The sequence below is a fragment of the Petaurus breviceps genome, unplaced genomic scaffold (genome assembly GCF_028583685.1).
Source record: "Petaurus breviceps papuanus isolate PSGF00001 unplaced genomic scaffold, PetGlider_PUasm1.0 63, whole genome shotgun sequence".
NCBI lineage: Eukaryota > Metazoa > Chordata > Mammalia > Diprotodontia > Petauridae > Petaurus > Petaurus breviceps.
The window spans coordinates 1,102,650-1,128,327 of NW_027186418.1; the positions used below are offsets into that span (position 1 = coordinate 1,102,650).

Consider the following 25,678-nt stretch of genomic DNA (forward strand, 5'->3'; position numbering starts at 1 on the left):
GAAGAATTGCTTTATATATTTTTTTTTCCTAGTTTAGTTATATTTCAAATTTGTGTGTTTGTGTGTGTGTGTGTGTGTGTGTGTGTGTGTTCGATTTAAATTGGCTTTTGAGGCTAGTCTGGAAGTAGACCTCCCTCTTACATTGTCTCTGTAAGGAAAGGCGTTCCAAGTTCCAAAAGGTGCATTCCCTAAAACAATCTTGGAACGCAGCCTATTTGGGGACTGGAGACAGACTGTACAGCATGGAAGGGGCCAGTTGTTCTCCCCTTTTCTGTTCCGTGCCCATGATGTGACATCACTCTGACTCAATTCTCTTTTAAATTTCAACAACAAATACAAAGCAAGATAAGAAGCAAGGGGGCTTTTGAAGTGTTTCTCTTATTTTGGATTCTCAGACATTTTATCTTTAGTGAGTACCACTCCAAATTCGAGATCTTGATTAGTGTCCTTTCAGAGAAGTTAACAAATGGTTCACTACTACCACCCAAAATAGTGGAAAAAGCAGCAGGGTGAAGACAAAAGAATACACGGATTCTAGCCTAAGCTCCGCCACTAATTTGCTGATAATTGACCTTGCTTCCTTGAGTCTCGTCTCTAGCCCTCGGTTTGTAAAATGAATAAGTCGTTTGTACTTCTTTTCCTGGCATTGAAAGCCCTCTACGACCTAGTACCACCTTTACTTTCTAGATCAGAGAAAAAGATCGGTGAACCTGAATCACAAGACAATGATTTGAATAGCTTTACTTACTACCTTGGAGTCCCTAGCAAGTGCTTGATAAATGGCAGGAGAAGGAAAGAAGAAAAGGTTGGGGACTGGAAGATCTCTACAATCTCTTCTACCTCTTGCATCCAAATATTCTAGGGGTTCTATCTACATCACGAATATCCCTCCAACGTGATGCCTAAAACAACAAATATTGCTTCATCCTGTCTTGTATTCTCCCCCAGATACTTATTTTTCTCAACAATATTCACCTTTGAACTAAAAACAAAACATGAGGAAAAGTGGGGGCAATAATAACAACAATCACAATAATTATGAATAATAATACTTTGCAAAGTACATTGAATATATCATTTCATTTGAACTTTATAACAATCTTATTTTTTTAAAAAGCACTACAGGTGCCTGGAAAGGCAAGTTCTACAGCAGATTTTTTTTTTAAAGCTTATCAAAATGATTTTTTGTACATGCCAAAGATATTTTATTTTTTTATATTTTACTTTATTTCAGAATTTTTTAAGTTTTTTTTTTTACCATTTTTAAATTCTGAGTTCCAAATTATTTTCCTCCTGCAGCCTTTGAGAAACTAAACAATATGATATTCATTATACATGTGAAATTATATAAAATATATTTCTATGCCAGACATGTTGCAAAAAAAGATAAATTGAAAAAATATGCTTTAATTGAGGCATGTTTTAAAAGGGGGAAGTCTGGTGGAAAGGAGAAGGTATTCAATGTGTGAAGGCAGAAAAAAAGTTGAAATTTTTAAAAAAGCAAACTACATATTAGAAATAGCACAGAGATTTGTCTCGAGGGAGCAAGGGTAAATAGTCAGACTGAATAAGTGTTCCCAAGTTCCCGTTGCTACAGGATTAAATTTACAATCTTTAAAAAGGGTCTTATCACTACTTACTCCAAATCATCCAGAAATGATAAAGGGTAAGGAAATAGTATCTCTGTCTTTGAGGACCTTTTTTTTTTCTAGAACTATCTGTGATGAGATTGTACTGGAAAATCTTTAAAGACTTTCCTAACTCTGAAATTCATTGGTTCTATGATCAATGTTTATTTTGTCAGCACACCGAGAGTTCTCAGAAATGACTGGTGACAATATGGCCAACAAGTTCTCCCACTACAGTTGACTTGCAATACTAGCCCAGCAGTTGGGTGGTACAGTGGACAGAGCACCAGGTCTGCAAATCCAGCCTCAGACACTTACTAGCTGTGTGACCCTGGGCAAGTCACTTACTTAACCCTGTTTGCCTCTGTTTCCTCATCTGTCAAATGAGCTGCAGAAGGAAATGGCAAACCACTCCAGTATCTTTGCCAAGAAAACCCCAAATGGGGTCACAAAGAGTCAGAAACAACTGAAAAATGACTGAACAACAACAACTAGTCCAGCAATTAACTGATGAAAACATTTGTACTTCTCCATTACCTTTCACATCACGTTTCTGCTCACCATAGACCGTAAGCACTCTCACGACCTAAATCCAGGGCCTTAGGACCTAAGTTGCTTGGTAACAGGTATGATTATGACCATAAAATGAGACCTGGAAGAGGTCAAGGCAAGCATTTCTCAAATAAATTATGCCATAAATTTTTTTTAGCTTGAATGACATTCATAAGACCCAAAATGCTAGCCTGAGATGATATTTTGTTGTTCAATTGTGTCCTACTCTTTGTGACCCCACATGGGATTTTCTTTGCAAAAATACTAGAGTGGTTTGCCATGTCCTTCTCCAGCTCTTTTTACAGATGAGGAAACAGAGGCAAACAGAGTTAAGTGACTTCCCTGCACAAGGTCACACAGCTAGCAAGTGTCAGAGGCCAGATCTAAACTCACAAAGATGAGTCTTTCTGATTCTTAGCCCAGTGCTCTATGCAGTGTGCCACCTCACTGCCCCAGGAGGCTATATGGTTATGGAACCCTATGTAAAATAAAAGAGAAAATTTGGAACAAAAAATGGAAAGAAAATAAGCCTCTTTCATTTAAAAAAAAAAAAGCCTGCACAAATATGTTTTATATAATTATTAGAAAAATATTCCTATATAAGGTTGCCCCAACAAATAACTAAAGTCACCTTAAAGTCCCAAATACCCAAGCCTAATAAATTATATTTTGAATTGAAATAATGTCATTTGATCAATTTATAACCTTTTTCTTTGGAGAACACTACCTCCTGTACCATCACTTCACCATATATTATGGAATCAATTGATATTAGATATGATATCTTACATAATTTCATATTTAAGGATAGGAAATAGTACTAGCATTTAAATGTTCTCATGGAAATCCTACTCAACTCATAGTGAATAGCAAATCTCTGTGGAACTAAGTTTGGGGAACACTGGCCTAAACTCGCCTTCTCATATAAAAGACAAGGGAACTGAAGCTCAGGGTTGGAAATGACTTGCCCAAAACAAGTTGGAGGCAAAGCCATGACTAGGGACTAATCTCTAAGGACCTCTAGAATCCCAGCCCAGTGTTCTAGCAATCTTTTGTTCAGTATCTCTTTTACTCTCCCCACTACCACCTTGGCCAAGCTTTCATCAGCTAATTCCAGAATTATTATAATAGTTTACTATTCAGTCTCCCTGTCTCAGATATATCCTACCCATACTACTGGAGCCAGATTCCTAAAATACATTGACCACATCACACTCTCCTCAAAACACACCCATGATGATTGCCTCCTGAGTACAAATACTTTATTCTAGTATTCAAGGCCCCTCTGGCTCCACAATCTGATTCAACTAGGCTTGCTTCACTTACCTGCCATTCATACCTTCTCTACTTCAGGTAAACTAGTCTAGTAGCTACCTTGCAAACTCATCCCATGTACTCCTATGTCTTTACTCATGCTATCCACTATACTTAAAATGCCTGATCACAGCCACTTGTTGAAATTCTTCCCATCCTTCCAGGATGACTCAAATACCTCATCTTCTGTGAAGCCTCTCCTAGTTCCCCCAGCCAGAAGTCATCTATCTCTCCTCTGAACTCTCAGAATACACAGTCCATGGGGGCAGCGAGGTAGCACAGTAAAACCTGGAGTCAGAAGGACCAGAGTTCAAATCCGGCCTCAGACACTTAACACTTAATAGCTGTGTGATTTGGGGCAAGTCATTTAACCCCAATTGCCCTCCCCCCTCCAAAAAAAAAGACAAAAAAAAAATACACAGTCCATGCCTATTTTCTGCATGATTGTTCGATTTTTGCTTTATATTTCAGAATATCTTGTCTCCCCTGCCAGAGTGTGAGCTTCATAAGGACAGAAACCCAATCTTATGTATCTATCATCTGAAGCACAGGTTCTTGCAAATACTAAGTGATTACAGCTCTTGCAAAATGAATGGAAGAGAAAAGCACCCTCTGGTAGAGAGTGGAAAGGGGCAGAACACAGATGTATGTTACTTTTTAAATGGTGTCAGATAAGCTCCAAATGGGTACATGAATTAGACATAAAAAGTGAGATCATAAACAAATTAGAAGTACAAGGAAGAAATTACCTTTTGACCTATGGATAGGAGAAGAGTTCGTAACCAAACAAGGGGTGAGAGGACCACAAAAGATAAAATCAATAATTTTGATTACATAAAATTAGGAAGTCACTGCACAAATAAAATCAATGCTAAAAATTGGAAGGGAAAGCAGTTAACTGTGAAGGGAAATCTTTGTAGCAACTTTCTCTTATGAAGGTCTTATTTCCCAGATATATAGGGAACTGATTAAAGTTTATAAGAAACAAACATTTAGTAACTACCTGCTATGTGCTATGAACTGAACTAGGCTCTGGTGATGCAAAATGAGTCAAAACACAATCTCCACCCTCAAGGAATGTATAATCTACTTGGAAGCACAGCATGCAAAGAGATACATAAAAAGCAAGCTACATACAGGATAAATGGTAGATAATTAACAAAGAGAAGGAGCTGGAATTAAGAGGGATTGAGGAAGGCTTCCTGTAGAGGGCAGGATTTTAGTTGGTACTTAAAGATAGCCATTCCTCAAATTATAAATAATGAAGAGACATGAAGACTTTATAAAGGAAGAAATCCAAAGCTATCAATAGTTACATGAAAATGTTCCAAATCACTAATATTAGAGAAATGCAGTTCCACCTCACACTCATCAGATTAACAAAGTTGACAAGAAAGGAAAATGACATATTTCGAGGTGCCACTGGAAAAGAGGCATATTGATGCACTATTGGCAGGGCTATGAGTTGGTACAGCCATTCTGGAAAACAATCTGGAACTATGTCCAAAAAGTCACTAAACCACCTCTGCCCCAGTAATATTTCTTGTTTAGTTGTTTCTAACTCTTCGTGACCCCATTTGTGGTTCTCTTGGCAAAGACACTGCAGTTTCTCCATTTTACAGATGAGGAAACTGAGGTAAACAAGGCTAAGTGACTTGCCCAGAGTCACAGAGCTAGTGAGTATCTGAGGGCGGATGAGTCTTCCCAACTCCAGGTCTAGTACTCCTCTCACTGCGCCATCTAGCTACCCTTCCTAGTAACACGGCTACTAGACCTACACCTCAAAGAGATCAAAGAGGGAAAGGACCCATATGTACAAAAATATTTATAAAAGCAAAACATTTATAACAGCTCTCCTTGTAGTAGCAAAGACTGAAAACTAAGGAGTCCCCATCAATCGGGCAATGGCTGAACAAATTATGGCATGTGAATGTAACAGAAATGATAAAAGGGACAATATAAATGAAACTTGGGAAGACGTGAACTGATATAGAATGAAGGGAGAATAACTTGTATAATAACAAAAACACTGTAAAAACAAACTTCAAGAAACTTAAGAATTCTGATCAACATGATGACCGATCGTGATGCCAGTGGAGCAAGGATGAAGCATGCCACCTGTCTTCTAACAGAGGGGCAAATAGATTCACAATGCAGAATAAGACACGTGTTTTGGGATATGGCCAATCCAGGAATTTGTTTTGCTTGACTCTGCATATGTGTTACAAGAATTTTTTGGTTTTTCCAGTGATTGACACGGGAAGGAAAAGAAAATTGATTTTGTTCATTTAGGAAAAAAAAAAAACATCTTAATTTGAAAAGACTTATAAGTGATGTCCTGGAAATACTGGAGTGTTGGAATCAGGAAAACTTCATCCTAGTTCTGATGCTTAGTAGATGTGTAATTGTAAGTAAAAGAGTATTGAAATTTTCTGAAATTCAGTTTCTTCTTCTGTAAGATGGAGATAAGTATATCTGAACTATCGCCTACCTCACAGAGTTGCTGAGAGGAAGGACTTTGTAAACCTTAAAGCAATATATCAGGCACCATTATTATATAATTAAAATAAACACCCAAAATGAGATCAAAAGGTTACTAAGAACTCTAAATATAAAACACTATGATTTTGTTTGAAGGCAACAGTTACAAAGAAACAATGTTTTCACAAAACTAGCATGCAGTAGAACTGACGTCATATCACCTAAATATCAATTCTTGGGCATCTTATTAAAAGATTTCTTCTTTCAACTGCTTTGGCAAGCAGAGGAGACAAAGGGTCCCAAAGAATGGCTTTACTTCAGTTCTAGACAATTTCTTCAAATGTTAGAGGCAAAAATACCCTAGAGGCTGTACTTCCTCACCCTCTCCAAGCAAACACACCCATGAAAACCTTTCAAAAAAATTTTTTAAATAATAAGGATGTGTTTTAAGTTTTCCTATTCTTGCCAGTTTCTGGCCATTGTTCTCCCATGTGTTTACAGATCAGAGTGAATTTGGTACTGTAGGAGGCAGGAGGTGGCAAAGAAGGGGAGGGACAGGGGAAACACACATAGCTCCCCCAGACCCTTTATACACTGTTATAAAAAAATCCAGACCCACCTGGTGCCTTGCTCCCACCCCTACACACTAGAGTCACAGACCCACACAGTCCTTTCAAATGCACCCACACATAAAAACACAAACACACAAGCACAGTGTCCTGAACCCACACAGTCTATTCACCACCACCCTACTGAAACACACTGACCCAGGGGGCTCTAACCTTAAGGTTCCAATAAGCAAGAGATGCTGCCTTAGACCTCTCCGCAAACTGACCCCAAACCCTTCCCGGTCTCCAACAAGAGACAAAGAGGACAGAAATACAAAAAGTCACTGGCGTACAGCCCTTGTCTTGGTGACACACCGATGACAAGTCACTTCCCTAAAGTCTCCCCGGTAGCACTGGCTGATTCCTTGCCTTAGCCCTGAGCCCTGAGTGGTGAAAATCGGAGCCGACTGGGACTTTCCTGTCCTTCCCTAGCCTCTTGTGGCCCAAGGTCCGATGACCTGGAGGGAGTGAGTAGGGCTCCCACTACCCACTGCTACCCTTACGCAGTGAAAAAGGGTGGTGGGCAAGGATGACCGACCCAGTGACTGCCAGCCAGCATCATCAGCTCAGGAGTTGGGGTGGGGCAGGGAAGGGAAAGAAGAAAAGATTACCAGGATTCTGCTTTTAGTTCCCCTCACTTTCCGTCCTGTCCTGTCCTGTCCCAGTGGGTGGGGGTGGGGGTGGGGGTGAGGGTGAAGGGAGCGAGAGAGTGGGGAAGGGGGAGAGAGAGAGACAGAGAGAGTGGGGGGAGGGGAGAGAGACAGAGACAGAGACACAGAGACAGAGAGATTTTACAGCCGCTGGGAAAGGGGGATGAAGGACCTCAGCTAGCAACTTCGATTCAGAGGACCCTTAGCTAGAAGGGACTCTAGAAATTATCTAGTCCAACCCTTTCATTTTATAGATAGGGAAACCAAGGCTGAGAGAAACGAGCAACCGAAATCGCGCAGTGAAACTTGCCCAGGTCCATCCTGACACCGCTTCAGGCTCTAGGTCTTCACTTGCGCAACGCTCTGCCCACCCACTAAATGTCTCTTGCAGGCATCACCAGCGTCCTGTCACCGCTATCCCCCGACCCTGCCAGTGATTTTTTTCCCCCTGAGGACCTGTTGGAACATTTCACTCGCCGTGTGTGTCCCCTCTCGGCCACCCCCCCCCCCCCGGCCCTGGCTCAGCGGGGAGACCGACCCTCTTTGGCCAGCCAGGTACCTACCCAAGATCTCCTTGCGTCGCTGGGTGTGGGGCTGATCGGTGTAAACCCACTCGAAGTTTCCCCGGGTGATCCTGTTGCCCATGGCTGTTAGGGAAGGTGAGGAGGATAAACTAACTAGAGCGCTAGCCTGTGGTCTCTGGCTGGGTCATGGGGGAAGCCCAGTTTACATACCTTGGGCACTAGTGGGCAGCCCCGTCCTTTTAAGATCTAAGCACACCTGTCGGGGCGGTGCCGGAGCGCGGAGAGGGCGGGGCCAGCTGCTGCAGCTGCCCAGGAAACTCCTGTGAAGACTTTGGGACCTCACCTTCACGGAGATGCCTGCTTTAAGCCTGGGTGACAGCAGGGAGAGGTGAGGCAGCCCCTGGAATGGAAATGGGATAGCTCCGCGCCTTGGCACAACAAACGAGAGCTTCATCATGGGCTGGCCAAGTCACTTTTCGAACCTGTCTCCCCAGTAAAAGGAGAGGATTAGACGAACCGGTCTCAAAGGGCCTCTTCCAAGTCGGCCATTCCGTGTTTAACGAGTTCTGCCTTTCTAAGAGTTTGCGTCCTTGCTCTGGGTGCTCAAGCTCCCTGGGACCAGTCTCTCTGCCTTTCCGGAAGTTGCAGGTGGACCTTATTTCACTTTAATTACCTTAATGAACTGAAATAAACTTTTTTAAGGGGTAAAATTGTGCACCTACTTTGATGGGGGGAGGGGGTCCACAGGTACCTAGGGTATGGGAGTGCTCTGATCTGTGTACTAATATAAGAAATTATTATTGGCTTTTGTTTACGTCCTGGGTTTTGTTTTTGGTGCTGAGATTTTTTTTGGCTTGGTTGGTTTATTTTGTTTTTAGCATTAATATATCTGAGGGAACTGGAATTTTAAGGGCATATAATCACAACAGAGCTAGGAAGTCCTGACCAAACTTCCCATTAAATCTCAACACTTCCATACCTTTAGACTTTTATGAGTTGTGACTGAGGTTTTAATGGTGAGGAATTTCTCAACACTTAATTACTCTGGTTCCCAAAACCTAGGTCAGCACCTGGCAATAGGTAGATATTGCAATAAATGCTTGTAGATCAATTAGCTGAACAACAACAACAAAACGGGGTTCATCTGATTGTAATCTATTCTTCCACAAAGCACTTTCTAAAGTAAAAAAACAGTGTTCTAGACTCTAGGGAAAGAAAGCCAATATAAAAAGCCATCCCCATCCTCAAAGAGTTTCACTCTCCTGGGGAGGGATGAAGGGGAAAGGAATATAACATTTATATAGGTAAGTAAATAGACCATGATTTGAGGAGGGAGAAGGGGCTAACAACTAGAGGGATGAGGAAAGGTTTCATGAAGAAGGTGAAATTTAGGGGCAGCTAGGTGGCAGTGAATAGAGCACTGGCCCTGGAGTCAGGAGGACCTGAGTGCAAATTTGGATTAAGACACTTAACACTTACTAGCCAGGTGACTTTGGGCAAGTCACTTAACCCCAATTACCCTGCCTTCCCCCTCCAAAAAGCAAAAAAAAAAAAAGTTTAACCACAGCATGGAAAGGATTCTCCACAAGGATAAACCACTTGTCCACAATAGAAACAAGCCCCCGTATCTCCATTGAGAAACACCTGGTCAACAGGACAAGAAGTGGTGACTTTTCTGTCTATGTAAATGGGTCTCTTATTTCCCTTAGGTGACCTAGCAGCCTTGTCAATGAGTCTCAGGAACAACTTCTAGTTTTTAGAGAAAAAACTAGCCTACTCTACAATGGTCTAGACCTGGATAAAGTTTGGTCTTACCACAGTGGTCAAACCCTACAATCTCTAGTCTTCTCTCAACTATTTTCATCTCATTTTCTCCTCCCCTCCATCATTTTTGCTTTCCCCCTTTTTCAATTCAATTCCATTCAATAAACAATTTAAAAAGTGTAAGGTCCTATGTCCTTGGGAGATAAGAGAATTTTAAAATGACACAATCCCTGATTTCTTTGTTGTTCAGTGATTGACTCTTTGTGACCCTGTGTGGAGTTTATTGGCAAAGATACTGGAGTGGTTTGCCATTTCCTTCTCCAGCTCATTTACAGGTGAGGAAATTGAAGCAAACAGGTTTAAGTGACTTTCCCAGGGAACTAGGAAGTGTCTGAGGCCAGATTTGAACTCATGAAGGTAAGTCTTCCTGATTCCAGGCCTGGCATTCTGTGCATTACACAGCCACCTAGCTGCCCTGACTTCTAGGAGATCACAATCTAGTTAAGGGAATGAATATGTAGAGTCACAATGTCTTAGAGAACTTGAACCCATGACACACTTTATTTTAGCTCTGCTTCTTTCTGCCTGTATCTTCTTGGGCAAATCACTTGAATTCCCTAAGTCTTTGTTTTCCTCACCTGCAACATGAGGAAGTTGGACTGGATGACCTCTGAGGTCCCTCCCTCATAAGAAATCAGATGATAGTAATAATAATCATCAGTAGATCATATCATAAATCATCATAACAAATCAGATTCTATTTAACATGGTTTCTTTGATCCTCCTTTCTCAGGGGTCAGGTCCATTCTATTTTGCTGCTCCCTACACTCCTCTCCCTTACACCCTTCTTCTGGAGGTCCAGTACCCAGAGGGGGTTGAGGGGTCTGTCTTGCCTCTCTGCCATTGGCTTAAGCCTCCACTGATTACGTTTCCCCCATTTATAGTGGCCCATTAACTAGCACCCCAGTTTCATTTAACCACTTAGCGGTAGATAAGCCTTTTTCAAAGTGATACACTTCAAAGACTAGAAAGAACAAGACATAAAAACTTTCAACAGTCTGAGGGTATGTCCGCTTCCCATTCCCACAACCTCCTAGAGAGGTATTAGACTCACAGCTTAGCTCAGTTCATATATCAGTTCCAATAAATTAAAGTCAAAGCCCCACTGGGCTAGCATTGTGGACCATTGTTCCTCCAGGATTCCCTACTGGTCGGGCTGCTCACCATCTGGCCTGGAATCTTGGACTCTGAGATCCCCATAACTAGAGATCCTTGGTTGGAGACTCCAGTCCTTGCATCTAGAACCAAAAAGGAATGACATAAGACCCAAATCCCAAGCCTGTTTCTCAGGGCCACATGTCTCAAGGGGTGGGGAGATGTGAACCTTGGGCCTTCCCACTCAACCATATGGCATCAGCTGCTGACACCATGGTGAAGGAGTCCTAAACCTTTAAATGTGAGAAAAAGAGATCGTTCTTAAATACACAGACAATCCTGGCTATACAACCAATGGAAAAAGAACATGGTGGGGCAGTACAGAATATCCGCATATGCACAAGTTCCCCTAGGTGTAGGTCCCAAACATCTTCCTCGTGGATGGCACCATTGTAGGTTATCTGGGTACATGTCATACTCCATTACTCTGATATCTACCACATGTCCTTCAACAGCCCATTTCAAGCAAATATTGAGCAACGTGGTATAGTGGAAAGAGACATGGAATAAGGATAATTGGATGTATTTTTTGTTGCTCTTTAATTGTTGTTCAGTTTATCCGATTCTTCAGGACTCCTTTTGGGGTTTTCTTGGCAAAAATACTGGAGTAGTTTTCCATTTCCTTCATTTTACAGATAAAGAAACTGAGGCAAAAAGGGTTAAGTGACTTGTCCAGGGTCACACAGCTGGTCAGTGTCTGAGGCCAGATTTGAACTGAGGAAGATGAGTTGGTGACTCTAGGCCTGGCGCTCTCTCCAATGTGCCACCTAGCTGCCAGAATTTTATATATATTGAATCCTAATGCTAGTTGTGTGATAAAGGACCAATCATTTTCCCCTCTTAGTCCTCAGTTTTCTCATCTGTAAAATGAGGATAATACTACTTATACAAAATACTCAAGAAATGGGAGGTTATAAGATGTTGCTTTTTGGTTACCGTGAAGGTTTTTGGACCTGATAGAAGCTTGAAATATCAAAAGTTCAGTGAAACTGTTTCCTCCCTTGAGTGACTTATCTCCCTGTATCTGTGGCTGTCCTTTCCTTAGGTATATGGATGTCTCTGTTCCCAGATGAATGCATCGTCTCATACTGGTCCAATTGTCCAGTGACAGGAGGGACAAAGAGCAAATCCTCTCTCCCTCAACTCACTCCAGGTGTCTTCCCCACCAAGCGCTCCTGAGCCTGTGTTCATCAGCTCTGCAACTGAAACTACTAAAAATCATCCAGCTGTTGCAAGCCTTCTGGGTGTAAACAACTTGTTTGCTCAGCCAAACAAGGTATCCTTTTTGACCTGAATCAAAGAGGTTTGCACTTCATAGAGGGATCACACATCTTAGACTCATCTCATTCATACCTCATTAAAACCTCATTAAGTGTGACTAGGACAATCTAAGGAGGAAAACCCTTCCCTTGCAAACAAAAACAAAAAACAAACCTTTAAAAGGAGATTTTCTGAACTCTGGTGTGTGGTGAACAAACAAACATGGCCAAAAGAAACTTATCTCCTGGGAATGGTAAAGGAAACAGCCTCTACTGGAAAAATTAGTTAGGGGGTTTTTCCTCAAATTTTAAGTTCCAGAGAATTGAAAATGACTTGCCCAAGGTCATCCAGCTATGAAATATAGAACACAGGGGCAATTAGGTGGAGCAGTGACTAGAGCACCAGCCCTGGGATCAGGAGGACCTGAGTTCAAATCCAGCCTCAGACATTTGACACACTAGCTATGTGACCTTGGGTAAGTCACTTAACATCAATTGCCTTGCCTTCCCCCCTCCAAAGGGGAAAAAATATATAGAGAGCACAGAGAGGGCAGGGCTGGTACTATGGAAAGAATACATGTTTGGAAGTCAAGGAACATTTTTGAATCTGCTAATTACTATTTGTGTGACCTTAGTAGAGTCACTTGACCTCTCCCCAGTTTTCTCATCTGTAATATGAGAAAGAACAAATTGGTCCCTAAGAGCTTCCCAGTTCTAAATCCTATTTCAGGATTCCTGACTCTATATCCCATGTTCTTTTCTCTCCTTTCTTCATAATAGCCAAAAATTACTTTGAAGATTGTGTGTGTCTGTAATGTTTCTTTTCTTAAAAGACCAGTTGGTGGCTTTGCCAAAAAGTCAAGGCTGCAAATGATCTTGGAGCGTCACCATTTAATTAGACTTCAGTGCTTCAGGGACTCGTGATTTGATCCTTCCTCTTGGATCCTCCTTCCACCAAACTGGGCCATCATTCCTCCACACTGAAATTGAAAGAATTCATCTTCTGGTCACAAGAAAGGGACATGAACCTCTCTGTAAGGAGACAGATGACAGATATGCAGTTTGTCCCCAGGCCTTTCCAGTGTTTACCACATCCCAGCTAAGTCTTGTAATTTCCAAAATAAACAGTACTTGATTTTAATAACTTACTCAAGTGTATCACAGATGACTCCATAAAGATTACTTAATTATATGTGCCTATATCTCATACACATTGCCATTTTATAAATCATTGCATTGTTCAATTGGTTTCAGTTGTATCCTATTCTCTGTAACCGTATTTGGGATTTTGATGGCAAAGATCCCGGAGTGATCTGCCATTTTCTTCTCCAGATCATTTTACAGATGAGAAGACTGAGGGAAACAGGGTTAAGTGACTTGCCCAGAGTCACACAGCTAGGTAGTATCTGAGGCTGGACTTGAACTTGGGTCTTTCCAACCCTAGACCCAGCACTCTATCCACTGCACCACCTAGCTGCCCTATTGCAAACTTTATGCTGTTTTAAAATGAAAAAAGAAGAGGAAGGCAGAGCCAAAATGGCAGAGTACAGGCAATGACTTGCCTGAGCTCTCCCCAAATTCCTCCAAATCCCTTTTAAAAATTACTATAAATAAATTCCAAAGCAGTAAAACCCACAAAAAGATGGAGTGAAACAAATTTCCAACCCAAGACAACTTAGAAGGTTGGTAGGAAAGGTCTGTTGCACCAGGGTGAGAGATAAATGCAGTCCAGCACAGGTTACACCAATGCAGACCGGACCCCAGCAAACCTAGAGCAGACCTCTGACAATTTCCATATTTCCTAGTCCACAAATGCCAAAGACAACTTGCAAGGTAGTCAGGAAAGGTCTGTCACACCTGGGTGAGAGTGGAGTACAGTCTAACACACTCCCCACCAGCATAGCCCCAGACCCAGCAAACCAGGAGCAGACCCTGGGAGTGATTGAATCAGCAGCAGCAGTGGCCAGCAAAAAACAAAACAAAACAAAACAAAACAAGAAAATCATAAAAAAGTAAACAGGAAAGGAAAATCATAAGGGACTTAATAAGGTTAACCTGTTTATATTCCTACATAGGAAGATGATAAACAAAGGGCACAGGTGTGAATTCAATATGAAGGGATAATATCTGAAAAATAAAATTAAGGGGGTTTGAGAATAATATAATGGAAGAAAGAAAAGGGAGAGGTAGAATGGGATAAATTATCTCATGTAAAAGAAGCAATAAAAAGTTTGATAAAGTATAATAGTAGTGAAACACATGAGAAGACAATGCCTGGGCTCCAGGTATACTTTTTGACTCCTGGTTCCCTTAGAGGGAATGTAGAGCCCCAGAAATAAAAGTTGGGGTAATGCATTTGTCCTTCTAAAAAAACTAGAGCAGATGCCAGGAAAGACCCAATTTCCTGGGGTAGAGTTTTGGCCTGAGTGAAGTGCAAACACCCCCAGGTCTGTTCCACTGAAAGAACAAACAACGAGCCCTGCAGGCAGCTGGGTTGGGAGGCAGCCCCAAAAGAAAGTCAATCAAGTAGAAATAGGGAATCAAAAACTTAGGGAAGAGGGGTGGCTAAGTGGTACAGTGAATAGAGCATGGGCCCTGGAATCAGGAGATACCTGAGTTCAAATCCAGCCTCAGACACTTAACACTTACTAGCTATATGACCTTGGGCAAGTCACAACCCCAATTGCCCTGCCTTGCCCCTCCAAAAAAAATAAAGCAAAGAAAAAAACTTAGGGAAGAAAATAACTCCTTGAAAATTAGAATTGGGCAAGGGGAAGCTAATGATGTTATAAGACACCAAAAAGAATAAAGCAAAAACTCTCAAAGAATTAAAAAAAAAAAAAGAAAATGTGAAACATCTCATCAGAAAAATTCATCTGGAGAACATATCAAGGAGAGTGGACTACCTAAAAGTTACATTTAAAAAAAAAGAATCTTGATACAATATTACAAGATATTATTGAGGAAAATTGCCTTGAAGTTCTAGAACAAGAAGGTAAAATCCACTGATCACTACCTGAAAGAGATCCCAGGAGGAAAACTAATAGGAAAAGTTTAAAAACTTAAAAAAAAAAAGTTTAAAAACATAGCCAAGTTTAAAAACTCCCAGGTTAAGGAGAAAATATTGCAAACAATGAGAAAAAAAAAACTTTAAATATCATGGAGCTACAATCAGGATCACACAAGACCTAGCAGCGATTATACTGAAAGACTGTAGATCTTAGAACACTATATTTCACAGAGCAAAAAAGTTGGGGTAATAATTAATGTTAACTTACCCAGCAATAATCCTGAATAAAAAGAAAATGCACTTCTAAGAAATGAAAGACTTTCAGGTATTTGTGACAAAAAGGGCAGAACTTAATAGAAAATTCAACATATAAGATCCAGGAGAAATATAAGTAGTAAACAGTTTGACCTTATTAAAGACCAATTATAAGGTAATAAGATCAAACTGTTTACTACTTATATGTGAAAATGTTATCAGGGGGGTGGCTAGGTGGTGAAGTGAGTAAAGCACCAGCCTGGAGTCAGGAAGACCTGAGTCCTGTAGACTGTTCTGGCCTCAGACACGTAACACCCACACCAGAAAACTAGCCATGTAACCTTGGGCAAGTTACTTAACCCCAATTGCCCTCCAAAAAGAAAAAAAAAAAAAAAGAAAATGTTATCAGTACTCTTGTAACTGTCATCATAGGGGTAGTTTGAAAGAAAGATGAGCTGAGCTGTGTATGATGGGGTGATTCTAAAAAAATAAAACTGCATAGGGAGAGAAAAAGGAGTAATTGTCTCATACAAATAAGTCATGAAAGGAAGAACTGATACAGAAGAAGCAAGTGGAGGGGGAGGACTGGTGATACTGGAAACCTACTCATCAGAAATGGGTTGAAGCAGGGTGGCTAGGTGGCTCAGTGAGTAGAGTGCTGGCCCTGGAGTCAGGAGGACCTGAGTTCAGATACAGCCTCAGACACTTAACACACACAAACAAAAAAACTAGCCATGTGACCTTGGGCAAGTTACATAAATCCAATTGCCCTCTAAAAAGCAAAATAAAGAAAAATAAAAATAAAGAAATGGGTTAAAGAGAGAACAACATGTACATCTAGAAGGGTATAAAAGTCTTCTAAAATCAGAAAGAAATGAGGGTGAGGGGGTAGGATAAGGAAGAGACTTTTAGAAGGGTATGTAAATTAAGAACTAGGAGGGGGAGGGGATAAAGGAGAAACTCTTAGAAAGATAGGTAGATTAAGGTGGAGGGCGGGGAAAGGATAAGAGAGGGACTCTCAGAAAGGTTGGTAGATTAAGGAATGGGAGGGCAAGGTAGTGGGTAGAAGTAAATTAGATGAGTGAGGAGGAATAGGGTAAATGGGGAAGATACATGGTGAGGAGAAATTAGGATGAAGAGAAATACATAACAATTTAACATATAATATATAACATAATGTAAATGGGTTGAACTAACCCATAAAATAAAAATGGATAGCAGAATGGAATAAAAAACTGAATTCAACAATATGTCACTTTTAGGAAACAAAATTTTAAGAAGATACACATAGAGATAAAATAAAGAGCTGGAGTAGAATTTATTATGTAAACAAAAACGTAGAGGAAAGTAATCATGGTTTTAGACAAAGTTAAAACTAAAATAGATTTAATTAAAAGAGAATAGGGAAACTATACTACATCACCAATATTATTCAATATTGTTTTAGATCATTTAAAATAACTAGACAATATAAAATACCTGAGTGTATTATCTGCCAAAACAGACAGGAACTGTATGAATATAAACATAAAACATTCTTTATACAAATAAAGTCAGATATAAATATGGAGAAATATCCATTGTTCATGGGTAGATAAAGTCAATATATTTTTTTAAACAGACAATTTTACTTTATTTATTAAATGCCATCTCAATTAAATTACTAAAAAAAATTTACTGAGTTAGAAAAAAAATAATAACAAAATTCATTTGGAAGAACAAAGAGTCAAGAATTCCAAAGAAACTGAAGGAAATAAAAATAAAGAAATGAGATTCATCAATACCAGACTTTAAAGTATATTATAAGGTAAGAACATTGTTGGAAGTGTTGTAATGGGAATGTAAATTTTTAAGATCTTCCCTGCCCCTAGGCTAAGTGCACCTGGAGCCTGTGGTGGGAGGTTTGTTTTTCAGTAGATACTTTGTGATTGGGCAGTGAGTCAAGAAGGTTGTTACATTCTCTGAGCCAGGAGAAGGCTATATAAGCCCTGATGTGAGGCTTTGTTTGGGGGCTCACTTTGAGAAGTGTTGTCTAATTTGACCAGAGAGACTCTGGGAAGCCGTTGAGAGCCCCCTGGCTTTGAAAAACCCAGATGTTGATGCCCCCCTCCCTGGAAACTGTGATTTGGTATGCATATAGTGTTTGGACAGTTTGGAGGCCTGTCTGTTGAAATATTCTTGTAACTTCTGTATACTCTGAAGTTCGGGGTGGTGACCTTTTTCCCCTAAATTAGGTAAATGATATATGTTTGACTGATTAAAGTAAGCTTGTTAACCCATTTTGAGTTGCTTTCCTTTAGCAAAGCAGATCTAAGAACCTGTGTTGGCAGCCACCCTGGGGATGCTGAGGTGCTTGCCGCTACAAGTATAAAATGGGTAATTTCAATTATTTTAAACTAAAATTTTCTTGTATAAAACTAATGTAGTCAAGATTAGAAGGAAAGCAAAAAATTGGAGGAAAGCTCTCATAGACAATCTCTCAAATAGGATATGATTATGATGGACTACAGTTGTGATATAAGAAATGATGAACAGGTTGATTTAGGAAAACATGGAAAGACTTGGACCTATGAAGGAAGATATTATCCACATCCAGAGGAAGAACTGACAAACAGAAATATGCACAGTATGGTCTTACATAAATGTATGTGTGTGTGTTTATAGATACATATATATATACATACATATATATGTGTGTGTATATATGTATGTGTGTGTGTGTATATATATATGTATATGTATATTTGCATTTAATTCTAGCCCAGGAGGGAGGGAGACAGGGAAAGGAAAGAGAAAAAAATACAAAGTACATGGTGGAGAACAAAGGAAAACCTAGAAGGAAGCAAAGGGAAACTGAGTAGCTTTGAAAACAATGTGCATTATAAATGCAAAACATAGGTTTTCTTAAAATGGAAATTTATTGTTTTATATTGAATCCTCTCATCTGTTCTGCTGTATACATGGAATGTTCTCTTTTCTCATTTTGTATTTGAGTTTAAAATGAACAAATTTTTTTTTAACAACTTTTATATGTTCAAACCTTCTGTTACAGCCAATCCTGAGTAATCAATCCTTCTGGCTCAGAGACCAATAGAAGACTCATCACCACACAGGACCAGCCCTTCTTCTACTGATTAGCAGAAGCAGGTTCACCAATCTCCCATGTTTTGGACTAGAGCCAGGAAGAGAATATCTGTGCCTGCTCTTTATAAAATACATGTAAAGGTAAATCCAAATATACTGGGCCCTCACTAGCATATCCACCCATTACACTAAGATAAGAAAGGTATTTCTAAATTTGTTCTGAACACTACTTTTCTCTTATCAAATAGGCATCTAGACATTAGACTCAGGTTTACCTAAGTCTAAACCAGATCTGAGACTAAAGACTTTTTCTGAGATTTTCAGATGTTATTTTTCTCTTTCTCTTTCTTTTCTTTCTTTTTCACAAGTCATCAGGTGAAGGGAAGGGGGAGAGGGTACAGTTTGGAGGTAAGTTCATAACTTCATGTCCAGTTTCATATGATTTCTATTTCCTATTTTTAGTGTTATTTTATTTTTATGTCCAGTTCCAAATTCTCTCCCACCCATAATTCCCTCTCCCATCTACTAAGAAGGCAAGAAATATGTCTTAATATAATTTAATAAAGGGAAACTGAGGTGCAAAATTCAAAGCTTTATATTAGCAGAGCACGAACCTATTAACAAAACGGGTCAAAATGGCTACCTCGATTAGGCCAATGACACAGTGAAGAAGGTTCAGCTCCTTTTTGTAAGTATAGAACAAAGAACAGAACTGGGTAGGTGAGGAAAATAATGCAATTAGCTACAGGGCTGGCAGTACCATGGAGGTGAAGACAACACTACTGGTGGAAAATTGAAAATGAAAGGCTAGCAGTAACCCCCTCCTTCCCTCCTGTGACTAAAACTTATTCATTGTTTGAGTCCACTTGGAAGGTTAGAGATAGTGGACCAGATTTCTTTGGATAGCAAACCAGACATACTTGAAAGACAGCTTGGTATAAAGATAGTAGAACACACTCCCTGGTGTCCACCTGTATCTCTCAAGGATAACATATTTTCTTGAGGCAAGAACAGTGATTAGCAAGAGAACTGGATTTCTAAACTTTAACTCATTATAGGCCAGCAAAATTTCTGAATTAAGTTCAAAGACAAAAATTATGACTTAGGTAGTTGCAAGACAAAATCAATTATTTGTTCATAGAATCAATTATCAAATGATACAGAATCAATTTACTTTCTTGAAATGTAACTCCCATTACACAGATGAAGTCATGTAAAACACATTTCCTAATTAGCTATTGGCGCCCCCCCTCCCAAAAAAAGGGCAAGAAAAATAAAGTGGGGGGAAAAATGCTTCAATTTATACCCAGAGTTTATAGATTTTCTCTTTGGAAGTGGATAGCATTTTCATCATGAGTCCTTTGAAATTGTTGTGGATCATTGTATTATAGATCCAAGTAGCTAAGTCTTTCACAGTTGATTATTTTACAATATTTCTATTGCTGTGTACAATGTTCTCCTAGTTCTGCTAATTTCACTTTACATCAGGTCATATAAGTCTTCCCAGGTTTTTTTTTTAAACCATTGCTTTCATCATTTCTTATAGAACAATAGTATTTCATCACAATCATATATTATAACTTGTTCAACCATTGTCTGGATCTCTGGAATTTGGCTATAATATTCCTGGGAGTTATTTTCGAATCTCTTTCAGGAGGTAATTGGTAAATTCTTTCAATTTCTATTTTTTTCTGGTTCTAAGATATTTGAGCAGTTTTTCTTTATAATTTCTTGAAATATGATGTCTTAGCTCTTTTTTTGAGCATAGCTTCCAGATAGTCTAATAATTCTTAAATTCTCTCTCATGGATCTATTTTCCAGCTCAGTTTTTCTTTTCCTATGAGATATTTCACCTCTTATATTTTTTTCATTCTTTTGATTTTGTTTTATTGTTTTTTGATGTCTCATAGAGTCATTAGCTTCCACTTGATTAATTTTAGTTTTTGAGGAGTTGCTTTCTTCAATGAACTTTTGTACCTCTTTCACCATTTGACCAATTATAAATTTTTTTTTAATTTTTGCTTTTTGGAGGGTAATTGGGGTTAAGCGACTTGCCCAAGGTCACACAGCTAGTTTTTGTGTTAAGTGTCTGAGGCTGGATTTGAACTCAGGTCCTCCTGACTCCAGGACCAGTGCTCTACTCACTGCACCACATAGCTGCCCCTCCAATTCTAATTTTTAAGGAATTATTTTCTTCAATATTTTTGTACTTCTTTTACCAACTATTAATTCTCTTTTTAATAATTTTCTTGCCTAGCTCTCATCCCTTTTCCATTTTTTCTCTATAACTCTTATTTTCTTTTTAAAATAATTTTTTGCCTTTTAAAAAAAACTCTTTAGCTCTTTGGGGAATTCTTGTTGAGTTTGTGTCCAATCTTCATTTTTTTTTTCCTCTGAGGATTGTACTGCAGCAGCTTTTCATGGTCATATTTTTTGTTGTTTGCCCATTTTCCTAGTCTATTTCTTGATTTTCAGTTTTGGGGGATCTTTTTACCTCTAGGGGGCAAGTAACTGTTCCAAGCTTTAGGCTTTTATGTCTTGCTGTTTTCACAGCTAGTTCTGGGAACCTTTATGATTTTGGTGTTTCCAAACGGTGTTCTAGGAAGAGATGTGTTCACTGCTCTCTTTGTCTGCACTCTGGTCCTTACCCAGGTAGGACCCCTGCTCTCTCATAACCACAGCTCCTCTCCATCCTGAAACTGCAACCCAGAACTGAATAATAGGCGATGGAATTGCCATGTGGCCTCCAGTCTTACCCCAACCCCAGTTCTACAGACCTCTATTTCTGTCCTTCTAAGCTGTCCTGAGCTGGAAAAATGACTCACCCTGACTTTTGTTGCTTATGCTGCTTAGAGTTCTATTTGACATACTTAAAAAAATTGTTTAGAGGGGAATATTGGGAGAGCTCAGCAAAAATATCCAAAATTTTACTCCAAAATCTTCGTTCTACCCCTCTTCTTCTAGTTCTTCCCCAGTGCCTCTGGAAACATGCTCCCTTGGATAATGGAGTACTTAGTCTGTCATTCAAAGTCTTCTACTTTGTGGTCCCACCCTATTTTCTCAGCTCTATCTTCCACTACTTTCCCATGCTTATATAACCAAACTCCAGAGTACAGCAGCATGGATTTATGGGAATTACAGTCCAAAGGAATAATGTGATAATCAAAATCCTAACAATAACTAGCATTTATACTAGACCTTAAGGTTTGCAAAGTGCTTTAAAATATCATCATTTGATCCTCATAACAACCCTGGAAGGTAGGTACTATTGTTATCCTTATTTTACAGATAAGGAAAGTGAGGCATAGATTTAGTGACTTGCCCAAGATCACACAAGTAGTATGAATCTGAGGCAGGATTTGAACTCAGATCTTCTGACTCCAGGTCCAGCACTCTCTATACTGCCCTGCTTATCTGTCTCATAGTTCTCACCTTAGAAGGGAGGGTTGGAAAACATACAGAGGGAGTACAAGAATACAAAAGCAACCGAGGAGGAGAAGATCAAGTAGGCATTTTTTAATGGAGTGAACTCCTCTTCCTGAGTTCAAATCCACCCTCAGATACTTCCTAGCTGTATGACCCTGGGCAAGTCATTTAACCCTGTTTGCCTCAGTTCTTTCATCTGTAAAATGATCAGGAGAAGGGAATGGCAAACCACTCCAATATCTTTGCCAAGAAGACTCCAAATGGGGTCATGAAGAGTCAGATATGACTCAACAACAACAACATTTGGCAGGGAGGGACACTGATGTGATGAGAACTACATTGAAGAAGCTAGGTGGCACAGTGGATAGAGTGCTAGGTCTGGAGTCAGGAAGGCCTGAAGTCAAATTTGGCCTCTGACACTTACTAGCTGTGGGACCTTGAGCAAGTCATTTAACCTCTGTGAGAGTTAAGCAGATCATGGATGTAGTTAGGAGCACTGTGGGTTAAACAGATCATGGATGCAATTAGGAACAAGAAACTCATAAATATTTTCATTAGACCAAATATTTATGTGTGCCTAGCAGCCAACTCTCTCTTGGGTGAACATTTATAGATCCTGCTTATTTTGATTACACACTCCTGTATATCCTGCATGTTTTAACCCAATTACTCCTTAAGCAGTTTCGGTAAAAATTACATAAACAGGGGTGGCCAGGTAGCACAGCGAGTAAGAACACTGGCCCCAGAGTTGGGATGACCTGGGGATTGAATCCAGCCTCAGATACTTAGCACCACACCCAGAAATAACTGGGCGTGTAACCTTGAGCAAGTTACTTAACCCCAAATGCTTAAAAAAAAAAATACATAAACAGCTTAAGAACAAAACTTCTGTGTACTTCTGCCATAGTATACTTATGTATACTTCTGCCATAGTACGCCCTATTTGCTTGTTGCCCATAACAATATACTACTGCAGGGATCTCTTGTAAGTAAATGTCTTAATAAATCACAAACTAATCACCTTGGCTTTGTGTGCAGAACTCCTACATCACATGTGGATACAATTGGGCACTTTGGTGTCCCAGTCTGTAACAATTGGCATAATTGCAGGATTCCCAGAAAATGGACTGGGGAAGGGAGGAAAATGTCAGGAAGATACTCAAATGACCGTCTACAGGAATGTGGGCCCCAGTAGTACACTAAACGATTTGTAAAGGCCACCTAGGGAGTGGGAGGAACTCCCATTAAACCCCACAAGGATTGAGTACTCTGCTAGCCAAGATGAAATTGTCAGCTGTTGGCAGAGCTTAGGGCTACAATTCCAAAACTACCTTGGCTGTTACTATGTCAGTGGTCAACAGTTACACTAAACAGGCAAACCACAAGGCTAGTAGTGCCCAGGAAATCCACTCACTTCCTTCACAAGCCTAGATTTTCAAAGGGCACAAGAGACCAGGAAACCCTGGAGTTCAGAGCTGCTTACCACTCCGCCACTACAAGGGGATCTAGCCACCATTTCTCCAGGAATTCTCAATACTCTATGACTGCCCTGGCTGCTGCCATCTTTTGGGTAAGAAAGTCCATCCTTAGGTTTCTGACCTCTGCTTTCTTCTCAGCCATAGGTATATGATTGCTTCTGGACTAGTTCAACTGCCTTTTGCCGCAAGGTAGAGGAAGGCAATAGGGGAAAAGACACAACACACAGTAATCCTGGGTGGCAATGGAGATGCCTACTCACATCTACCAACTAGTGATATTGTATAAATGGGGTTACTGGGACTACAGCACAAATATATAACATCACTGATTTAAGAAAAACATGGATAGATTTGCATGAAATAATGAAGAGTGCAATAAGCAGAATCAAGAGAACATTGTATATTGTAACTGCAATATTGTTTTAAGAACAACTTTGAGCTACTAGGTCACTTTGATTAGTGTAAATACCCAAACTAACTACAAAGGAGCTATGAAGACGCTATCTGCACCCAGAGTAAGAATTGCCAAATAGAAGTAGGTATAGAATAATTTTACATATATATGTTTACATATATATACATATATATATATATATATATTTGTGTCTAATGGTAGCTATCTCTAGGGTGGGGAGGCAGGGAGGAGGGAAGAAAAAAGGAAAAAATTATATTATAATTTTATTATATAGTTAAATATAAATTATAAATATAAATATAGAATTGTAATAGATTTATATGATATATAAATATATATGATATATAAGTAAGTCAAATATAAATTATATTGTTAAAAGGAATAGCAAGTTATACAAAATAGATTTTCATGTGCATGGACAATCTTTTTTATTCTGTTATGGAAATGCTTGTTTTATTTCACAAATTAAAAATAAAATTTTTTAAAAAATACCTAGGATCTAGGACCACTCTTTGCACTCAGGATCTAGTGAACAAGTAGGAATAGATGGAAAGGGGGTCCACTACAGGTTTGGCAATTGCTTTTTATTGAGTAACACAAGCGGGTAGCCTCTATCCCAAGAATTAGTGCCACAAAAGTTACAGGAAATCAAGCTGACCAGCATAAGGAAAGTTCATCTTTCAGGAGATGCCAAGTATCCTGCTGTACTACATGAGGATCAAAATCCCAACCAAAAACTCACCGCCAAGGTACATTTTTCAAAATCTGCCTCTCTGCAACTTCTCATTGCCCTGAGTTCTGCCCTCTGGAGTCAATAGAATAAGCCTAATAACTCCTCCACATCATAGCCCTTCAAATACTTGAAGACAACTTTCATGGCTCTCCTCTCTTCTCTAGCGGGTTAAACAACCCCAGGTCTTTCACCCAATTTTTGCAAGGCATTATTTACTATAGCCCTGATTATTCTTGAGGAACATTCTTTCAAATGGTTGTTAACAGTTTGCAATTCTTTTGAGAAGTATATTCAGATCCTTTGATCTGATCTATTGGGCAATGATATTTGGTCAAAATCATTGTTACTAATGAGTGTAATGTGGATTTGTACTATGGAAGCCTACAAACACATAGAAATATTAAGAAATAATTTTTTCTCAATACCCTGGTCTGAAGTCCTTTTCCAGACTTAACAGAATAAAGTATATTTTGTCAATATATAATCAAATTCCTAAAACAATGCCCTCTACTTAAACCCCTTCCAGCTCCCCTACATGTTTTATATTCCCCTGCTAAAAAGTAAGCTCCTTGAGAGGAAAGATTGGTCTTGTTTGATTGCATTTGCATCCTCGGTGCTTAGCACAGGACCTGGCATATGATAAACGCTTAATAAATCTGTACTTACTCTATTTACCTATCAATATGTATTCATTTATTTCTATCATCTATTTTTCTATCTATATACCTACTGACCGACCAACCTATATTATCAGCTTACTTCCAGACCACATAGCAAATTTGGGGCTAAGTCCAATCATATGATGACCTCCTCCTGAAAGAACCTGGCATTTTAATATTGTAACAAAGATTATGGGGGCAGCTAGGTGGTGCAGTGAATAGACCACAGGCCCTGGAGTCAGGACTACCTGAGTTTAAATCTGACCTCAGACACTTGACACACTTAGTAGCTGTGTGACCTTGGGCAAGTCACTTAACCCCAATTGCCTTACCTTTCCCCCTCCAAAAAAGAAAAAGAAAAAGGTTATGCGCAACAGAGGTGAGACAGACCAGTACTCTCCAATGCACATGGTTCCCTTGCTACTGCTGCTATAACCATATTTACTCTGGTGGACAATGCCACACACACACACCTCCCCACCCCACCCCATTACCACCTCTGAGCCCAGTAGAACTCAGGAACCTTTCAAAACTCTCATGGTCACCAACTAAAGGAAAGAAAACACAAAAGAGATGCAAAGGCAGCCGGGAGGACCCCATACAAGCCAGCCTGGTTGGGTCTA

The 25,678-nt window shown here is 39.6% G+C and overlaps 1 protein-coding gene and 1 long non-coding RNA gene across 4 annotated transcripts in view; one reads left to right on the top strand and one right to left on the bottom strand.

The window, feature by feature from the left end:
- Positions 1-8,217, bottom strand: part of LOC138173639 (sphingolipid delta(4)-desaturase/C4-monooxygenase DES2-like) — a 72,859-nt gene extending 64,642 nt beyond the window's left edge. The window contains exon 1 of one of the 3 annotated variants that reach the window (XM_069103687.1): positions 7,968-8,217. In XM_069103687.1, coding sequence (XP_068959788.1) covers positions 7,968-8,214 — 247 coding nt within the window. In that variant the 5' untranslated portion in view covers positions 8,215-8,217. Of the gene's footprint in view, positions 1-7,796 lie in introns of all 3 variants that reach the window. The other 2 variants (XM_069103689.1, XM_069103688.1) reach the window with 2 other exon arrangements.
- A 49-nt stretch (positions 8,218-8,266) lies between these two features.
- On the top strand, positions 8,267-13,143 carry LOC138173642 (uncharacterized). The gene is made up of 2 exons (XR_011171475.1): positions 8,267-8,405; positions 11,782-13,143. It is a non-coding gene; the product is annotated as an uncharacterized lncRNA (long non-coding RNA).
- Positions 13,144-25,678: the final 12,535 nt, after the last annotated feature.